Source organism: Phalacrocorax aristotelis, chromosome 32 (assembly GCF_949628215.1).
Source record: "Phalacrocorax aristotelis chromosome 32, bGulAri2.1, whole genome shotgun sequence".
Classification (NCBI taxonomy): Eukaryota; Metazoa; Chordata; class Aves; order Suliformes; family Phalacrocoracidae; genus Phalacrocorax; species Phalacrocorax aristotelis.
This window is the reverse complement of record NC_134307.1, coordinates 158083-175159: the sequence shown is the minus strand read 5'-3', so window position 1 is coordinate 175159 and position 17077 is coordinate 158083. Positions and strand designations below refer to the sequence as shown.

Genomic DNA, 17077 nt, shown 5'->3' with positions numbered 1-17077 from the left:
AACCCCCTGCGTCCCCACGTGCATCCCCTGCCCCGCCGTGTCCCCCCCTGCCCCCCCGCGTCCCCACGTCCCACGTCCCCACGTCCCGCCCCCCCTCCGGGGACAGGGACCCCCCCCCAAACACCCCCAGGTGCGACGGGGACACCCCCCCCCCCCCCCTTAGAACCCAGGGCCTGGGGGTGCTATGGGGCAGAGGGGGTACTTGGGGGTCCCAGACCCCTGGGTCCCCAGCCAGGTGCCCCCCTGCACCCCCTGTGCCCCCTCCTGGGGAGAGGGACCCCCCCACAAACACCCCCAGATGTGACGGGGACACCCCCCCTTAGAACCCAGGGCCTGGGGGTGCTATGGGGCAGAGGGGGTACTTGGGGGTCCTGAACACCCGGGTCCCAGGGGTGAATTTGGGTCCCGGGGTGGGTTAGGGGCACCCAGACCCCTCGGTCCCGGGGGGTCGCTATGGGGCATGAGTCCCCCACAGTCCTGGGGGTGCTATGGGGCACAGGTTGGGGGTCCTGGCCGCCGGAGCCCCTCACTCACCCAATGAAGCAGTGGGCGGCCGTCAGCACCCAGCCCCTCGGCCACCAGCGCCCCCCCGCAGCGGTGCTGCCCCCCCAGGCGCAGGCTGACCCCCCAGGGCCAGGTGGGGCCTTGGGGGGCTCCAGGCGGGGACCCCCCCTGCATCCCGCACCCTGCGGGGGGCAAGGGCTCAGCCCGGACGCCGGGGTCCCCCCTGGATGCCGGGGTCCCCCGGGGTGGGGGGGGATCACTGGGGTTTTGGGACCCCCCCGCCACCCACACACCAGGGTTCCCAGGGGTTTCAGGGTGCCCCCCACCCATATATCTGGGTCCCCAGGGTTTCAGGGCACCCCCACCCAGCTCTCAGGGTCCCAGGGTTTCGGGGCGCCCCCCACCCAGCTCTCAGGGTCCCCAGGAATTCAGGGTGCCCCCCACCCAGCTCTCAGGGTCCCATGGGGTACGAGGTGCCCCCCCAGGGTTTCAGGACGCCCCCACCCAGCTCTCAGGGTCCCCAGGAATTCAGGGTGCCCCCCACCCAGCTCTCAGGGTCCCATGGGGTGCGAGGTGCCCCCCCCATATATCTGGGTCCCCAGGGTTTCAGGACGCCCCCACCCAGCTCTCAGGGTCCCCAGGGTTTCGGGGCACCCCCCCACCCAGCTCTGGGTCCCCAGGGATTTGGGGTGCCCCCCACCCAGCTCTCAGGGTCCCCAGGGATTCGGGGTGCCCCCCACCCAGCTCTCAGGGTCCCATGGGGTACGGGGTGCCCCCCCCATATATCTGGGTCCCCAGGGTTTCAGGGTGCCCCCACCCAGCTCTCAGGGTCCCCAGGGATTCGGGGCACCCCCGGACGCCTCGGCTCACCCAGGCACTTGCCGTCCTCCAGGCCGGGGGGCGGGGGGCTGCCCAGGGGGGCGAAGGCGGCGGGGGGCAGGCGGCGCCGCAGCCAGCCGGCGTGGGCCGCCAGCCCCGTGGCCATCACCGGCCCGTTGGGGCGGGCGCACCCCACGGCGAAGCTCAGCACCCCGGCCTGCACCCACTGCCCGCCCGGGCCCCCGCAGGCCAGCGGGCCCCCCGAGTCCGCCTGGGGGGGCAGGGGGTCAGCGCAGGGCCGGGGGGCGCCGCGCCCCCTCTGCTCCCCCCGCAGCCCCGTATAGCCCCCCCGCCGCCCCCCTGGACCCTCTAAAGGCTCCTACAGACCCCACACAACTCCTACAGACCCCCTACAGCTCCATATAGCCCCCCGTGGACCCCCAGAACCTCTGTAACCCCTCTGTACTCTCCCTATTGCCCCCTATAGTCCCCACAGCCCCGTATAGCCCCCCCGCCGCCCCCCTGGACCCTCTAAAGGCCCCTACAGACCCCACACAACTCCTACAGACCCTCTACAGCTCCATATAGCCCCCCATGGACCCCCAGAACCTCTGTAACCCCTCTGTACTCTCCCTATTGCCCCCTATAGCCCCCCACAGCCCCACATACTCCCCCTATAGCCTCCCCCAGACCTCTTATAGACTCTGTAGCCACCTATAGACTCTGTACCCCTTTACAGCCCCCTACTGTCCCTCTGCAGCCAGTATATTCTTCCTATACCTCCCTATAGCACCCCATAGAATGTCTAAAGGCCCTCTATAGACCCCTACAACCCTATATATCCTATATATAGGTCCCATATAGCTTCTCTATAGATTCCGTATGTCTCTGTAGCCCCCCTGTCGTCACCTACAGCACCATATATTCCCTCTGTAGGTCCCTGTAGCCCCTCTATAGGCACTATATCCCTCTATAGCCCCCCTACTACCCCCCTACAGCCCACATAGAACCTCTACAGGCCCCGACAGCCCCATATATTCCCTCTCTAGGTCCCCTATAGCCCCTCTATAGACACTATATCCCTCTATAGCCCCCCTACTGCCCCCCTGCAGCCCACATGGACCCTCTACAGGCCCCAACAGCCCCATATATCCCCTCTCTAGGTCCCCTGTAGCCCCTCTATGGCCCCCCCATAGCCCCTCTACAGCCCCATCCACGCCCCACAGACCCCCCGTAGCCCCCCGCACCTGGCAGGCGCCGCGGCCGCCCTCCTGCCCGCCGGCGCAGACCATGCTGGGCCGGGCCGGGTGCGCCAGGTCCCGGCGCCGCAGGTTGGAGTAGAGGCAGTTGCAGGTCGGGGGGCTCAGCAGGTCCAGGGCCACCTTCTGGAGGGGGGACCCCTGCGGGAGGGACACTGCGGGGGGCGGGAGAGGGGCAGCGGGGGGGCGTCAGCGGGGGGACCCGCCCCCGTGGAGACCCACCTCCATGGGACCCACCTCCATGGGAACATCAATGGCCAAGAACCTTCCCATGGGGACCCACCACCATGGGGACCCACCTCCGATGGTGACCCCAATGACCAAGAACCTCCCCATGGGGACCCACTGCCATGGGGACTCCAAGGATCAAGAACCCACCACCATGGAGACCCACCTCCATGGGGACCCTGATGACCAAGAACCTCCCTATGGAGACCCACCACCATGGGGACTCCAAGGATCAAGAACCTCCCCATGGAGACTCACCACCATGGGGACCCACCTCACCTCCAAGGGGACCCTGATGACCAAGAACCTCCCCGTGGGGACCCACCTCCATGGGGACTCCAAGGATCAAGAACCTCCCCATGGAGACTCACCACCATGGGGACCCACCTCACCTCCAAGGGGACCCCGATGACCAAGAACCTCCCTGTGGGGACCCACCTCCATGGGGACCCCGATGACCAAGAACCTCCCTATGGAGACCCACCACCATGGGGACTCCAAGGATCAAGAACCTTCCCATGGGGACCCCACCTCCATGGGGACCCCGATGACCAAGAACCTCCCTGTGGGGACCCACCTCCATGGGGACCCCGATGACCAAGAACCTCCCTATGGAGACCCACCACCATGGGGACTCCAAGGATCAAGAACCTTCCCATGGGGACCCACCTCCATGGGGACCCCGATGACCAAGAACCTCCCCGTGGGGACCCACCACCATGGGGACTCCAAGGATCAAGAACCTTCCCATGGGGACCCACCTCCATGGGGACCCCGATGACCAAGAACCTCCCCGTGGGGACCCACCTCCATGGGGACCCACCACCGCGGGGGGCCCCCCAAGCCCCGCGTGCCCGGGCCTCACCGTTCTCAGCCACGTGGCCCCATCCCGTGATCCAGCACGGGGTGCCGAAGGCGAAGGGGTGGTCGGCCTGCGGCAGGCAGATGGTGCCCACGCGGGGCCCGAGGGTGACGGGCGACTCCAGGCGGACCAGTGCCAGGTCGTGGCCGCCCTCCACGCGCCGGTAGCCCTCGTGGATCACCACTTCCGCCACCATCCTCTCCTGGCCCCCCGTCTCCTGCAGCCGCAGCCGGCCCACCACCGCCCGCCAGGCCGTGAGCTCCGCCCGGCTCCCGTTGGGCCTGGAGGGGCGCCACCGCTGTCACCCCGGCCCCGCTGGGTGCCCAAGCCCGGACACGGTTGCCCTGACCCGGGCCGAGGTAGTCCAACCGGGTTCTAGGTGCCCCAACTCCAGTCATGGGTGCCCCAACCCCAGTCATGGGTGCCCCAGCCAGGTTCTAGGTGCTCCAAGGGGATCTGGGTGTCCCAATGGGTCATGGGTGCCCCCACCCCAGCCATGGGTGCTCCAGTCAGGTTCTGGGTGCCCTGATGATGGTCTAGGTGGTCCAATGGGGCGGTAGCTGGCCCAAGGAGGATCTAGCTGCCCCAATGGGCGTCTAGCTAGCCCACGTGGGTTCTGGGAGGACCAGTGGTGTTCTAGGTGGCCCAAGGGGTTCTAGGGGTCCCAAAAGGGATCTGGGTCGCTCAGTGGGGGTCTAGGTGGCCCAAGGGGTTCTAGGGGTCCCAAAAGGGATCTGGGTCGCTCAGTGGGGGTCTAGGTGGCCCAAGGAGGATCAAAGTGGTCCAGCAGGGTTCTAGGTGGTCCAGTGAAGAGCTAGGGGTCCCAAAGGGGTTCTGGGAGCTCTGGTGAGGATCTAGGTGGCCCATTAGGGATGTAGGTGGTCCAATGGGGGTCAAGGGGTCCCAAAACGGATCTGGGTGGCCCAATGGGTGTCAAGGGGTCCCAAAAGGGATCTGGGTGGCCCAATGGGGGTCTAGGGGTCCCAAAAGGGATCTGGGTAGCCCAATGGGGATCTAGGTGGCCCAGTGGGAGTCTAGGTGGCCCAATGGATTTCTGGGTGCCCCAATGGGACAGGGGGCTCCGCAAGGAAGGTCCTACTCCAGAATCACCCTCCCCGCAGGGGTCAGCCCCCCATCTCCCCCCAGGGCCCGCCCTAGGACTCACCCCTGGAAGCAGTGGGCGGCCGACAGCACCCACTGTGGGGTGACGAGGGTGCCCCCGCAGAAGTGCTGTCCCCGCAGATGGAGGCTCACCTGCCAGGGCCACTCTCCGGGGCGGGCGGCCGTGCCCCCCACCACGCGGCCCAGCTCCCGCTGACGCCCGCACTCGGGCTCTGCACCCAAGAACCCATCAGCCCAGATGCCTGGGGCCCCCCCGGATGCCTGGGGCCCCCCCCCCGCCCCCACCGCTGCGGTTGCGGTTGCGGGGGGGCACCCGGATGCCTGGGGCTGTTGCACCCACCCTCCTCACCCCGATTTCAACTGTCCTGGGGGTTGTTGCGACAGCGACAGGAAGGGGTTGCAACAGTGCTGATGGGGGGAAGTGGGGCCCGGATGCCTGGGTGCCCCCACCCAGACCCCTGGGTGCCCCCCAGCCACCCCCCCCGGACCCCTGGGTGCACTGGATATTTGGGGGACGTCCCCCCAGATGCCTGGGCCCCTCCTGCCCCCCCCAGGATGTCTCCTGGATGCCTGGGTCCCCTGGGTGCTGGGGGTGGGGAGCACCCCAAAGGCCTGGGTCCCCCCCTGAAATGGGGGGGGGGGCATGTGTCTCTTCCAGGTGGGGAGGGGGAGCAGCCACTGGGGTTGGAGGGGTTGCTCATGAATATGCAGAGGCTTATTTACATATATCTTACCTGCGGGAGTCTCCCCAGCTGAAATTTCAGCATCTGCGGGGGAAAGAGGGGGGTGTCAGAGCGTGGGACCCCCCCACCCCGAGGGACCCAGGCGTCCGGGCGCCCTCCCCGCCCCCCCCCCAGCCCCACCCCCCGCCGCGGGGGGACCCAGGCATCCGGGCTCATTTTTGGGGGTTGTGACCTCGGCCTTTCCGGTATGACCGGTCGCGTTGGGCGCCCCGCCCGGACGCCTGGGTCCCCCCCAGGGCGGGGGACGCCCGGGTCCCTTCTGCCACAGAACGCCTGGGCCCCCCCCCGGGGTCCGTGTCCCCCGCCCCCCATGTCCCGTGGTCCCCCCATCCCACCCCAACTCACGGGCCAGGAGCACGAGCAGGAGGGCGGCGGCGTGTCGAGGCGTGTCGAGGCGTGTCGAGGCGTGTCGGGCCATGGCGGACATGCCAGGGAGGCCCATGGGCGGGGGTCCCTGGGGGTCCTTGGTGGGGTTCCTGGGGATCTGTGGGAGGACATGGGGGTTCCTGAGGGTCCCTGGGGGCCTGCGTGGGGTCCCCGGGGGTTCATGGGTGGGGTCCCCGTGAGTCTGTGGGGGTCAGTGTCAGGGTCCCTGTGGGTCCCTGTAGGTCTGTAGGGGTCCCTGTGGGCTGTGGGTGGTCTGCAGGGTGTCCCCCTGGGTCTGTGGGAGTCAGTGGGAGCCCCTGGGGGGAGGGTCTGTGAGGGTGCCTCTGGGTCCCTGGAGGGGTCTCTGTGGGTCTGTGGGCCCCGTGCGGGGTCTCTGGGTCTGTGGGGGTCCCTGTGGGTTCCGTGGGGGCTTCCACTAGGTCCGTGGGAATCAGTGGGCGTCCCTGGGGGGGTCCCTGGGCATCTGTAGGGTTCCATGGGAAGTACCTGGGGTCTGTGGGCATCCCTGGGAGGGTCCCAGTGGGTCCGTGGGGATCTGTGGGGGTCCCTGTGTGTCCCTGGGAGGGTCCCAGTGGGTCCATGGGGGTCCCTGTGGGCTCCTGGGGAGGTCCCAGGGGGTCTGCAGGCTCTGTGAGGGTACCTGTGGGTCCCTGGGGGGGGTCTCTGTGGGTCTGTGGGTTCCGTGGGGTGTCCCTATGGGTCCGTGGGGATCCGTGGGGGTCCCTGTGGGGGTCCCAGTGGGTCTGTGGGGGTCCGTGGGGGGTCCCAGTGGGTACCTGTGGGGGTGCCTGTGGGTCCGTGGGGTTCCGTGGGGGTCCCGATGGGTGCGTGTGGGTCGGTGCCCGCCGCCTCTCTGCCCCTCCCGTCCCGCAGCCGGTTTGGCCCCGCCCGGACGCCCGGGTCCTCTTTTTTTTTGGGGGGTTGGGGGGGGAGGGGGGGCCGGGAGCCCCGCCCCCCCGCCGGACTACATCCCCCATCACCCCCCGCGGCCGCTTCCGGGAAGGGGCGGGAGCGGAGGGGGGCGGTGCCAGCCGCCGGCCAATGGCAGCGCGCGGTGTTGGGGGGGACGATGGCGGCGCGCGCCGCGCTGTGCCTGGCTGGGGCCGCGCTCTCGCTGTACGCGCTGCACGTGGAGCGGGCGCACGCGCGCGACCCCTCGTACCGCCCCGCGTGCGACCTGGGGCCCGCCGCCTCCTGCACGCGCGTCTTCGGCTCCCGGTACCGGCGGGGGGGCTTGCATTGCACCGGGTGGGGGGGCTTGCATTGCACCGGGGGTTCGCGTGGCACGGGACGGCTCGCATTGCAACCGGTGCTTGCATTGCACCGGGAGCTGCCTTGCAAAGGGGTCCGTTTTTTGCATTGCAACCGGGGGTTGCGTTGCCCCGGGGCGGGTTGTTGCGTTGCACGGGAGGGCTTGCATTGCAACCGTGGCGGGGTTTTTTGCACCGCAACCGGGGCGGGCATGCATTGCAACCGGGGCTTGCATTGCAATCGTGGCGGGGGTTTTTTGCATTGCAGCCGGGGTGGGCGCGCATCGCAACCGGGGCTTGCATCGCAACCGGGGTCGGGTTTGCATCGCAACCGGGGGTTGCACTGCCCCAGGCCCCGCTGTTGCACGGCGCCGCGGTGCAAGGCCGCGCGGGTAAACAGCGCCACGTGGCGGCAGGCGGAGCTTTAAGCGCAGGGGGGCGGGTTTTGGAGCGGGGGGCGCGGCTCGGGCCGGGGGGCTCCGCCCCGCCGCGCCATGTATAGGCGCGCCGGGGGCGTGTCCGAGCCGTGCCCCGCCCCGCAGGTGGGGCCGCGGGCTGGGGCTGGTGGAGCCGCTGCTGGGCCGCGACAGCGCCGCCAACGTCCCCAACGGCGCCATCGGGGTCCTCTTCTACCTGCTGCAGGGGCTGCTGGGTAGGGGGGCTCGGAGGGGGGCTCGGGGGACGGGTGGGGGCACTGGGGACGGGGCAGGGACATGGTGGGGTCACTGGGGGTACTGGGAGGGCACTGGGGGGCACTGGGGATGGGGTGGGGGCACGGTGGGGGCACTGGCAGGGCACTGAGGATGGCGTGGGGGCACTGGGGATGGCATAGGGACGTGGTGGGGACACATTGGGGACGCTGGGAGTGCACTGGGGCCGTGGTGGGGACATGGTGGGGATACTGGGAATGGGCTGGGATGTGGTGGAGGCATGCTGGGGAAACTGGGAATGGGCTCGGGGATACTGGGGATGGGCTGGGATGTGGTGGGGACACTGGGGATGTGGTGGAGGCATGTTGGGGACACTGGGAATGGGCTGGGGGACACTGGCGATGTACAGGGGACGCGTTGGGGACTCACCACCCCCCCCGATGACCCCCAGGAGCAGTGCCGGGGCAGGGAGCGGCGGCGGTGCTGCTGGGGATGTCGGTGGCCTCGGCGGTGGCCTCGCTGTGGCTGGCGGGGGTGCTGCTCTTCGGCCTGCAGGACTTGTGCCTCGTCTGCATCACCACGTACCTCCTCAACGGCGGCCTCCTCGCCCTCAACTGGCGCTGCTGGCGGCGGCTCCGCCACCTGAAAAGTGCCTGAAACGCACCCAAAAAATGTTGGGTGGGGGCACAGGGACACCCCGGCGGCTGGGGGTGCTCCTCCTTCCCCCCCAAACATGGCAGTTGTGAGCGAGGGACCCTGGTGTCTGGGTGTGTGGTGTTACATTCCCCCTTCCCCTTCCATTCCCCCCAAATTATGGGGGGACCCAAGCATCCAGGGACCCCCTTCCCACCGCCCAAGAGAGGACCCATGCCTCTGGGACCCCCAAATAAGGGACCCAGCCATTCAGGGACCGCCTTCCCACCCCCCGCTAAGGGCCCCGTGCCTCTGGGGCCCCCTCACAAAGGACCCAGGTAGCCAGGGACCCCCTTTCCACCCCTTCATGAGGGACTCGGGCATTTGGGGACCCCCTTCCCACACCCTAATAAGGGACCCAGGCATCAAGGGACCCCCTTCCCACACTGTAATGAGGGACCCAGGCATTGGGGCCCCCTCATGAGGGACCCAGGGGCCCCCCTCCCACTCCCAATGAGGGACCCAGCCATCCAGGGACACCCTTTCTGCCCCCTAACAAGGTACCATGGGTCTGGGACCCCCTCACGAGGGACCCAGGCTTCCAAGACTCCCTCTCACAAAGGACTCAGGTGCCTGGGGACCCCCTCACGAGGGACCCAAGCATCTCGGGACCCCTCTTACCGCCCACCCCAACGGACCGAGGTACCTGGGACCCCCCCTTATGAGAGGCCTAGGCACCTGTGGAAGTGCCCCCACTCCTCCACTGTCCCCCCCCAAACCCACCATGGGAGCAGGGGACGGGCCTCCTGTGACCGACTCTCCGGACTCCATTTCCCATCCTGCCTCACAAGGTGGTGGCGCTGGGTGCCCCTCGCGCATGCGCGATACGCCGGACGCCGCGCCTGCGCCCCGTGCCTGGCCTGGGGCCGCGCATGCGCAGTACGCCGCCTGGCCCGCCGGTTCGGGCCGTACCATTCTGAGGGGGGAGGTAGGGGCGGTGGGTGGAGCGGACGGAGCCATTCTGAGAGGATCCCGGGGGGGGCGGTGTCTCCGGACGCCTGGGTCCGCTGGCTGGTGAGTGGGGGTGGGGCCCGAACGCCTGGGTCCCCTTTGGGGGGGGTGGGGGGCGTCCCGGACCTCGGGCCCTTGGAGGGGGGACGGGGACTGACGGGAGAAGTGGGTCCCGAACGCCTGGGTTCTCTCTGGGGGAGGGGGCTGAGGGGACATGGGGGGGGGGCGGACAGCTGGGACCCGTGAGTCGGGGGAACTGAGGGGAAAAGGGGGGCCCGGACGCCTCGATCCCCTTTTGGGGGGCGTGAAAGGGGTCCTGGGCCCCCAAGTCCCTTTTGGGGGGGAATATGAGGGGCAAAGGGGGGCCCAGACACCGGGATCCCCTTTTGGGGGGCGTGAAAGGGGTCCTGGGCCCCCAAGTCCCTTTTGGGGGGGACAATGAGGGGCAAAGAGGGGCCCAGACACCGGGATCCCCTTTTGGGGGGCGTGAAAGGGGTCCTGGAGCCCTGAGTCCCTTTTCGGGGGGACAATGAGGGGCAAAGGGGGGCTCAGACACCGGGATCCACTTTTGGGGGGCGTGAAAGGGGTCCTGGGCCCCCGAGTCCTTTTTGGGGGGGACAATGAGGGGCAAAGGGGGGCTCAGACCCCTGGATCCCCCTTTAGGGGGTCCATGGGGGGCTGTGTGGGTCCCGGGTGCCTGGGTCCCTTGGGGCGGGGGTCCCTGTCCCCCCCTCTTCCTACCCACCCCCCCTGGCGGCTCTACCCAGGGGGGACCCCAGCATCTGGGCTGCCCTGCCCTGGCTCCCCCCCACCCCAGGAGATGCTGCGGCGGGTTTTGGGGGGCCGGCGAGGGGGGGCTCTGCCCCCCCCGTCCCCCCGCCCGGGCAGCCGCCGACCAGACCCCGCCTGACCTGGCCCGGGAGCGCTCCAAAGCCGTCACCTCCTTCTACCACCAGCCCGCCATCGACATCGCTGCCGAGAAGGTGGGACCCCCGGCGTTCGGGTGGGGTAGGGGAGACCCCCAAGGTCCCGGAGGTTTGGGGCGCGCCCCAGCATCTGGGTGACATCACCCCCTCTGTCCCCCCAACAGCCCTCAGTGCGCTTGACGCCCACCACCATGTTGTACTCGGGGCGCTCGCAGGACGGCAGCCACATCCTGGTGAGTGGGGGTACCCCAGTGTCCCGGAGGGACCCCAATACCCAGGGGGGACCCCAGTATCCGGGGGGGGATGCAGGTGTCCAGGTGAGGGTGGGATCTGGGTGTTTCGGGAGACCCAGGTGACTGGGCAGGGGGGGACCCAAGCGTTTTGGGGAAGACCCAGGTGTCCAGGGGGGACCCAGGCATCCGGGTGGGTGGCTCCGAGAGAACGCAGGGCGACCCAGGGGTCCAGACAGATTTGGGGACCCGGGTTGTTTTGGGGACCTCGGCATCCGGCCCCCTCCCAGGGGAAGCCGGGGGGTCCCGTCGAGGGGACCCAGGCGTCCGGCTGCCCCTCTTCCCCCACCCCGCAGAAGAGCGCCCGCTACCTCCAGCAAGAGCTGCCGGTGCGCATCGCCCACCGCATCAAGGGCTTCCGCAGCCTCCCCTTCATCATCGGCTGCAACCCCACCATCCTCCACGTGGTACGTCCTGCTGGGGGGGACCCAGGCGTCCTGGGGGGGACCCTGGTGTCCTGAGGGGGGACCCTGGCATCTGGGGTGGGATCCAAGCGTCCTGGGGGGGGACCCTGTCATCTGGGGTGGGACCCAGGCGTCTGGGGGGGGACCCTGGCGTGTGGGGGGGACCCTGGTGTCTGGGGGGGACCCAGGTGTCCTGAGGGGGGACCCTGTCATCTGGGGTGGGATCCAGGCATCTTGGGGGGGACCCTGGCGTGTGGGGGGGACCCTGGTGCCTGGGGGGGACCCAGGCGTCCGGGGGGGACCCAGGCGTCCTGAGGGGGGACCCTGGCATCTTGGGGGGGGACCCAGGTGTCTGGGGGGGGACCCTGGTGTCTGGGGGGGACCCAGGCATCTTGGGGGGGACCCAGGCATCTGGGGTGGGATCCAGGCATCTTGGGGGGTACCCAGGCGTCTGGGGGGGGACCCTGGTGTCTGGGGGGGACCCCGGCATCCCGGTGCTGATACTGTGTCCTGTCCCCCCCCAGCACGAGCTGTACATCCGCGCCTTCCAGAAGCTCAGCGATTTCCCGCCGGTGAGCGTCACCCGCTGTCCCCGTGTCCCCCGTGTCCCCGGATCGCCCCGTCCTCGCGTCACCCCCGTCCCCGCGTCACCTCGCCCTTCCCCCACGTCACCCCGTCCTTGTGCCCCCTCGTGGGTGGCCCCGGAGTGGCCCGTGCAGGCGCCCACCCCCGGGCGCGGGTGACACCCGCGTCCCCGCTGACGGCGTCCCCGCGTCCCCAGATCCAGGCGCGGGGGGACGAGGCGCGGTACTGCGCGCTGCTGCGGCAGCTCTTGGAGGACCACAAGGACGTGGTGACGCTGTTGGCCGAGGGCCTGCGCGAGTGCCGACGACACATCCAGGTACCGGGCACCGGGGGGTCCTTTCTTTTTGGGGGGGGGGGAGTAAGGGGGGGTGGCGGGGACCCCCCCCAAGACGCCGGGGTCCCCCCTGGATGCCTGGGTCCCTCAGGACGAGCGCTTGCTGCGGCCCTTCCTGGACAAGACGCTGACGTCCCGGCTGGGGATGCGGATGTTGGCCGCCCACCACCTGGCCCTGCACGAGGACAAGGTGGGCTGGCGGCTATAGGGGGCGGGGAGGGGCACCTATAGCCCCCATAGGTGCCCCCCTCATCCCCTCCCGCCACCCCCCCGCAGCCCGACTTCGTGGGCATCATCTGCACCCGCCTGTCCCCAAAGAAGCTCATCGAGAAGTGGGTCGACTTTGCCCGGTAAGGGGCCTGTGGGGATATAGGGGTCCATAGGGAATGGTGGAGGGGGGCTATGGGGGCATGTGGGTCCTCCCGTGGCCTATAGGGGCTTCTATGGGTGTTTTGGGGGGCTATAAGCTTTTCTATGGTGGGTTGTAAGCTTTTCTGTGGGGGTTCTGTGGGTATCTGTAGGGGTCTATAAAGGTGTCGTGGGGTTCCTGTGGGGCTATATAGGTCCCTATGAGGCTTTGTATGCTATAGGGATTCACATAAGGGCTCTTGCGGGGTTACAGGATTTTTGGGGGTTCTTTTGGGGCTGTAGGGGCCCTACACGGCTCCCAAGGGGTTGTAGGGGGGGCCCTGTGGCATTCCTGTAGGGTCTGTAGGGGGACTATAGGGGTTCTTATGCCGGTCTCTGTAGGGCTATATAGGTCCTGTGGGGGTTCCTATGGAGCTGTAGGAGCCTTGCAGGTGGGGTCTATAGGCGGCTATAGGAATTCTCATGAGAGTCTTTATGGGGCTCTAGGGGCCCTGGGGGGGCCCGGAGGGAGTTGTGGCGCTGGGGTAGGGGTTTCCTGGGTGTTTCTCTGAGGGCTCGTACAGGGTTGGGGTGGCAGCGGGTGACGGGCGGGTGTTGCCCGGGTGACGCGGGGTCTGCAGGCGGCTGTGCGAGCACCAGTACGGCAACGCGCCGCGGGTGCGCATCAACGGGCACGTGGCGGCGCGGTTCCCCTTCATCCCCCTGCCCCTCGACTACGTCCTGCCCGAGCTGCTCAAGAATGCCATGAGGTATGGGGGTTATAGGGGCGCTGCAGAGCGCAGGAGGGTATATAGGGGAGGTACAGGGCCAAAGAGGGGGGATGTGGGTCTTTACGAGGGAGATATGGGGTTTTCAGGGGGGGTAAGGCGGTGTGTGGGACCTTAGAGGGGGGCATGCGGTCCCTTATAGGGGTGCACGGGGTTTATAGGAGGTGTATGGAGACTCCTAGTGAAGGTATGGGGTGTATACAGGATGTATGGGGTCCCGTGGGGGTTATGGGGCTCTATGGGGGTGATGTGGGGCTTTTAGGGGAGATATGGGGTTTTCAAGGGAGGGTAAAGGAGGCTACTGGGCCCTGTAGGGGGGTGTATGGGGTTTATAAAGGATGTATGGGACCTATAGAGAGTGTGTGGAGCCACGTGGGGGGTGTGGAGACCCTATAGAGGGGATATGGGGCCCTGGGGGGTGAAATGGGGCTTTATGGGGGAGGTGGGTTTTTCTGGAGTGGGTAAAGGTGGTTACAGGGCCCTATAGAGGGTGTATACGGTCTTACTGAGCATATATGGGGCTTCTAGGATGTGTATGGAGCCATAGGGGGGTATATGGAGCCATGGAAGCGTATGGGAGGCTGTATGGGGCCATAGGGGCGTATGTGGGGGGTGTATGGGGCCACAGGGGACTATAGGGGACCATCTGGGGCGGCACAGGGCGACGATGGAGTCCCACCTCGACACCCCCTACAACGTCCCCGACATCGTGGTGACCATCGCCAACAACGACATCGACCTCGTCATCCGGTACCGGGGGGTCCCCGGGGTTGGGTGGGGGTCCCCAGGGTGTCCCCACAGATGTCCCCGAGGTGGTCTTAGCTCCCGGGGCGGTCCATGGGGTACCTCGCTGTCTTCGTGGGAGGTTCTCCACGGTGTCCCCATGTCCCCACAGAGGTTTCCCAGGCTGTCCTTGCACCCATCGGGTGGCCCCAAGGTGTTCTTAGCTACTGGGGGGTCCCCGTGGTGTCCCCATGCCCTCAGGGATGGTCCCCATGGTGTCCCCGTGTCCGTAAGTGTCCCCGGGTGGCCTTAGTTACATGAGGGTCCCCGGGGTGTCCCCAGAGATGGTCTCTGTGGTCCCCATGTCCTCATGGGGAGGTTCTCCACGGTGTCTTCATGTCTCCATGGATGGTCTTCGTGGTGTCCCTATGAGGGGGTTCTCCACGCTGTCCCCATGGGTGGTCTGCGCATTGTCCCCACGCCCGTCCCCAAGACGTTCCTCTCTACTGAGGGTCTTCTGCCCCGTCCCCTCTTCCCCTCTGGTGCCCCCCATCTTTGGGGGCTCCCCTGAGGGGTGTCCCCGGTTTGTGCCCCCCCAGGATCTCCGACCGGGGCGGTGGGATCCCTCACGACCTCCTGGACAAGGTGACCGAGTACCACTTCAGCACAGCCGAGGCCAGCGCCCAGGACCCCCGCTTGGGGGGTCCCTTCCGCAACCTCCTGGACCTCAGCAACAGCGGCCAGGCCGGCCCCATGCACGGGTACGTCACCATGGAGGGACACCAAGGGAATTCCCCCTCCCCCCCCGCCATAAATCTTGGGGACCCCCCTGGTGACCCGTGGCTGCCCCCCAGGTTCGGGTTCGGGCTGCCCACCTCGCGGGCCTACGCCGAGTACTTGGGGGGCTCGCTGTGCCTGCAGTCGCTGCAGGGCGTGGGCACCGACGTCTACCTGCGCCTGCGCCACATCGACGGCAAGGGGGAGAGCTTCCGAATCTAGGGGGCCCGGATGCCTGGGCTCCCCCTGCCCCGCTGCCCTAGACGCCTGGGTCCCGGAGACCCCCATGTTGGACGTCCGTCGTCGTGGAGGTCAAGGTGGACCTGGAGACCCCCCCACTTTGGACACTGATGATCAGGGAGGTCAAGTTGCTCTGGAGACCTCCATGTTGGACATTAATCATCGTGGAGATTGAGGTGCTCCTGGAGAACCCCCCTAGGTTGGACGTTCATCGTCATGGAGGTCAGGGTGGACCTGGAGACCCCCGTGTTGGATGTTCATCGTCATGGAGGTCAGGGTGGACCTGGAGACCCCCCGTGTTGGACATGGATCATCATGGAGGTCGAGGTGAACCTGGAGAACCCCCCATGTTGGATGTTCATCATCGTGGAGGTCACGGTGAACCCGGAGACCCCCCATGTTGGATATTGATCATCGTTGAGGTCGCGGTGAACCCGGAGACCCCCCATGTTGGATGTTCATCATCATGGAGGTCGCAGTGAACCCGGAGACCCCCCCATGTTGGATATTGGTCATCGTTGAGGTCGAGGTTGAACCTGGAGACCCCCAAGTTGGACGTTCATCGTCGTGGAGGTCGAGGTGCTGCAGGAGAACCCCAAGTTGGAGGTCAAGGTGAACCTGGAGACCCCCATGTTGGACGTTGATCATCATGGAGGTCAAGGTTGAAGCTGGAGACCCCCATGTTGGACGTTCATCGTCGTGGAGGTCGAGGTGCTCCTGGACACCTGGGTCCCTCCCCTGGACATTGGGGCGCCCACCCCTCCCACCCAGGACATTGGGGTTCCTGATCCCCCACCCCACACCCCGTTTGGCTTCATTAGGGCCCCCCTCGTTAGCGGAGTGGGGTGTCGCCCTCATTAAAGCTGCAGCCAGTGCCGAGGGGAGAGGGTTTATTGGGGACCCAGGCGTCCGGGGCAGGGGAGGGGGGACGAGGAGGAGGAGGAGGGGAGTGGGGAGGAAGGCTGAGAGGCTCTCTTGGTGCCCGGAAGACCCATTTCTTGTCCCAAATCCATCTTCATCATCATCTTCCTCATCATCGTCTTCTGTCTCAGGGTGTCCATCTTCACTACCATCTTCCTCAGCCTCTCCATCTCCCTCCTTACCATCATCTTCCTCCTCCTCAGCGTCTCCATGCTGCATGGTGTCTTCATCACCCTCTTTCTTGCGGTCTTCATCCTCCTCCTCCTCAAGGTCTCCATCTTCATCACCGTCCTTGTCCTCCTCCTCAAGGTCTCCATTGCCATCCTCCTCCTCGGGGTCTCCGCCGTCCTCTTCCTCACCACCCTCCTCCTCCTCAGGGGCCTCTGCCTTCCCCCCTTAGTGTCACCTATCCTACTCAGCGTCACCTCCCTCCTCTTCCCCGGGGTCTCTATCCTCCTCACCATCCCCTTCCTCCTCCTTGGGGCCTTCATCACAATCTTCTTCCTCAAGGTCTCCATCTAGCTCCTCACCATCGCCTTCCTGCTCCTCAGGGCCTCCATCTTCACCACCATCCTCCTCTTCAGGGTCTTCATCCTCTTCCTCAGGCTCTCCATCTTCCTCCTTACCACCTTCCTCCTCCTTGGGGTCTCCATCTTCTTCCTCACCACCCTCCTCCTCCTCACGGGCCTCCATCTTCCCCCCTCAGTGTCACCTCTCTCCTACTCAACGTCATCTCCCTCCTCTTCCCCAGGGCCTGCGGCTTCCTCACCATCACCTTCCTCCTCAGGGCCTCCATCCTCACCACACTCCCCCTCCTCAGGGTCTTCATCCCTGCTCTCGGGCTCTCCGTCTTCCTCCTCCTGGGGCTCTCCATCCTCTTCCTCGCTGCCCTCCTCCTCCTCCTCAGGGTCTCCATCTTCCTCCTCGCCACCCTCCTCCTCCTGGGGGTCCCCGGCCTCCCGGTCAGGCGGCGGGTGACAGCAGGGACAGTCGGAGCGGTGGGACGGCTCGGCGTCGCGTTGCGGGTTGTAGAAATCTGTAGGGGGTTGGGACACGACACCCAGACACCTATAGGGGGGCGCCTATAGGGCGACCCAGGGGGCGGCGGCGCCGCGGGGGGGACGGGGACACTCACCCAGCGGCCCCGGCTCCTCCAGGCGCGCCAGGAGGCTCAGCAGGGCCCGGCACGTCTCCTCGCCGCGGGCCAGCGCCAGCGCCCGCAGCCGCCGCGCCCAGCCGCGGCCCCCCGGGGGTCCCAGCGCCGCCGCCTCCG

At 67.3% G+C, this 17077-nt stretch overlaps 3 protein-coding genes across 3 annotated transcripts in view; 2 read left to right on the top strand and 1 right to left on the bottom strand.

Moving 5' to 3' along the window:
* The window catches only part of LOC142049142 (uncharacterized), a 55928-nt gene extending 49012 nt beyond the window's left edge, over positions 1 to 6916 (bottom strand). Inside the window, 9 exon segments of the mRNA XM_075076583.1 lie at positions 535 to 569; positions 571 to 686; positions 1375 to 1594; positions 2571 to 2737; positions 3676 to 3953; positions 4838 to 5006; positions 5529 to 5561; positions 5883 to 6021; positions 6701 to 6916. Coding sequence (XP_074932684.1) covers positions 535 to 569; positions 571 to 686; positions 1375 to 1594; positions 2571 to 2737; positions 3676 to 3953; positions 4838 to 5006; positions 5529 to 5561; positions 5883 to 6021; positions 6701 to 6901 — 1358 coding nt within the window. The 5' untranslated portion in view covers positions 6902 to 6916.
* A 36-nt stretch (positions 6917 to 6952) lies between these two features.
* Positions 6953 to 8578, top strand: VKORC1 (vitamin K epoxide reductase complex subunit 1). The gene is made up of 3 exons (XM_075076608.1): positions 6953 to 7142; positions 7717 to 7826; positions 8276 to 8578. Exons 1-3 carry the CDS (start codon positions 6994 to 6996, stop codon positions 8479 to 8481), a joined length of 465 nt encoding a protein of 154 aa, XP_074932709.1. The 5' UTR covers positions 6953 to 6993; the 3' UTR covers positions 8482 to 8578.
* A 1657-nt stretch (positions 8579 to 10235) lies between these two features.
* Positions 10236 to 15760, top strand: BCKDK (branched chain keto acid dehydrogenase kinase). The gene is given in 12 exon segments (XM_075076597.1): positions 10236 to 10330; positions 10332 to 10451; positions 10559 to 10627; positions 10981 to 11091; positions 11613 to 11685; positions 11688 to 11989; positions 12099 to 12197; positions 12284 to 12357; positions 12997 to 13125; positions 13804 to 13893; positions 14466 to 14627; positions 14721 to 15760. Coding segments are annotated over 12 exon segments (1416 nt in total). The 5' UTR covers positions 10236 to 10288; the 3' UTR covers positions 14866 to 15760.
* Positions 15761 to 17077: the final 1317 nt, after the last annotated feature.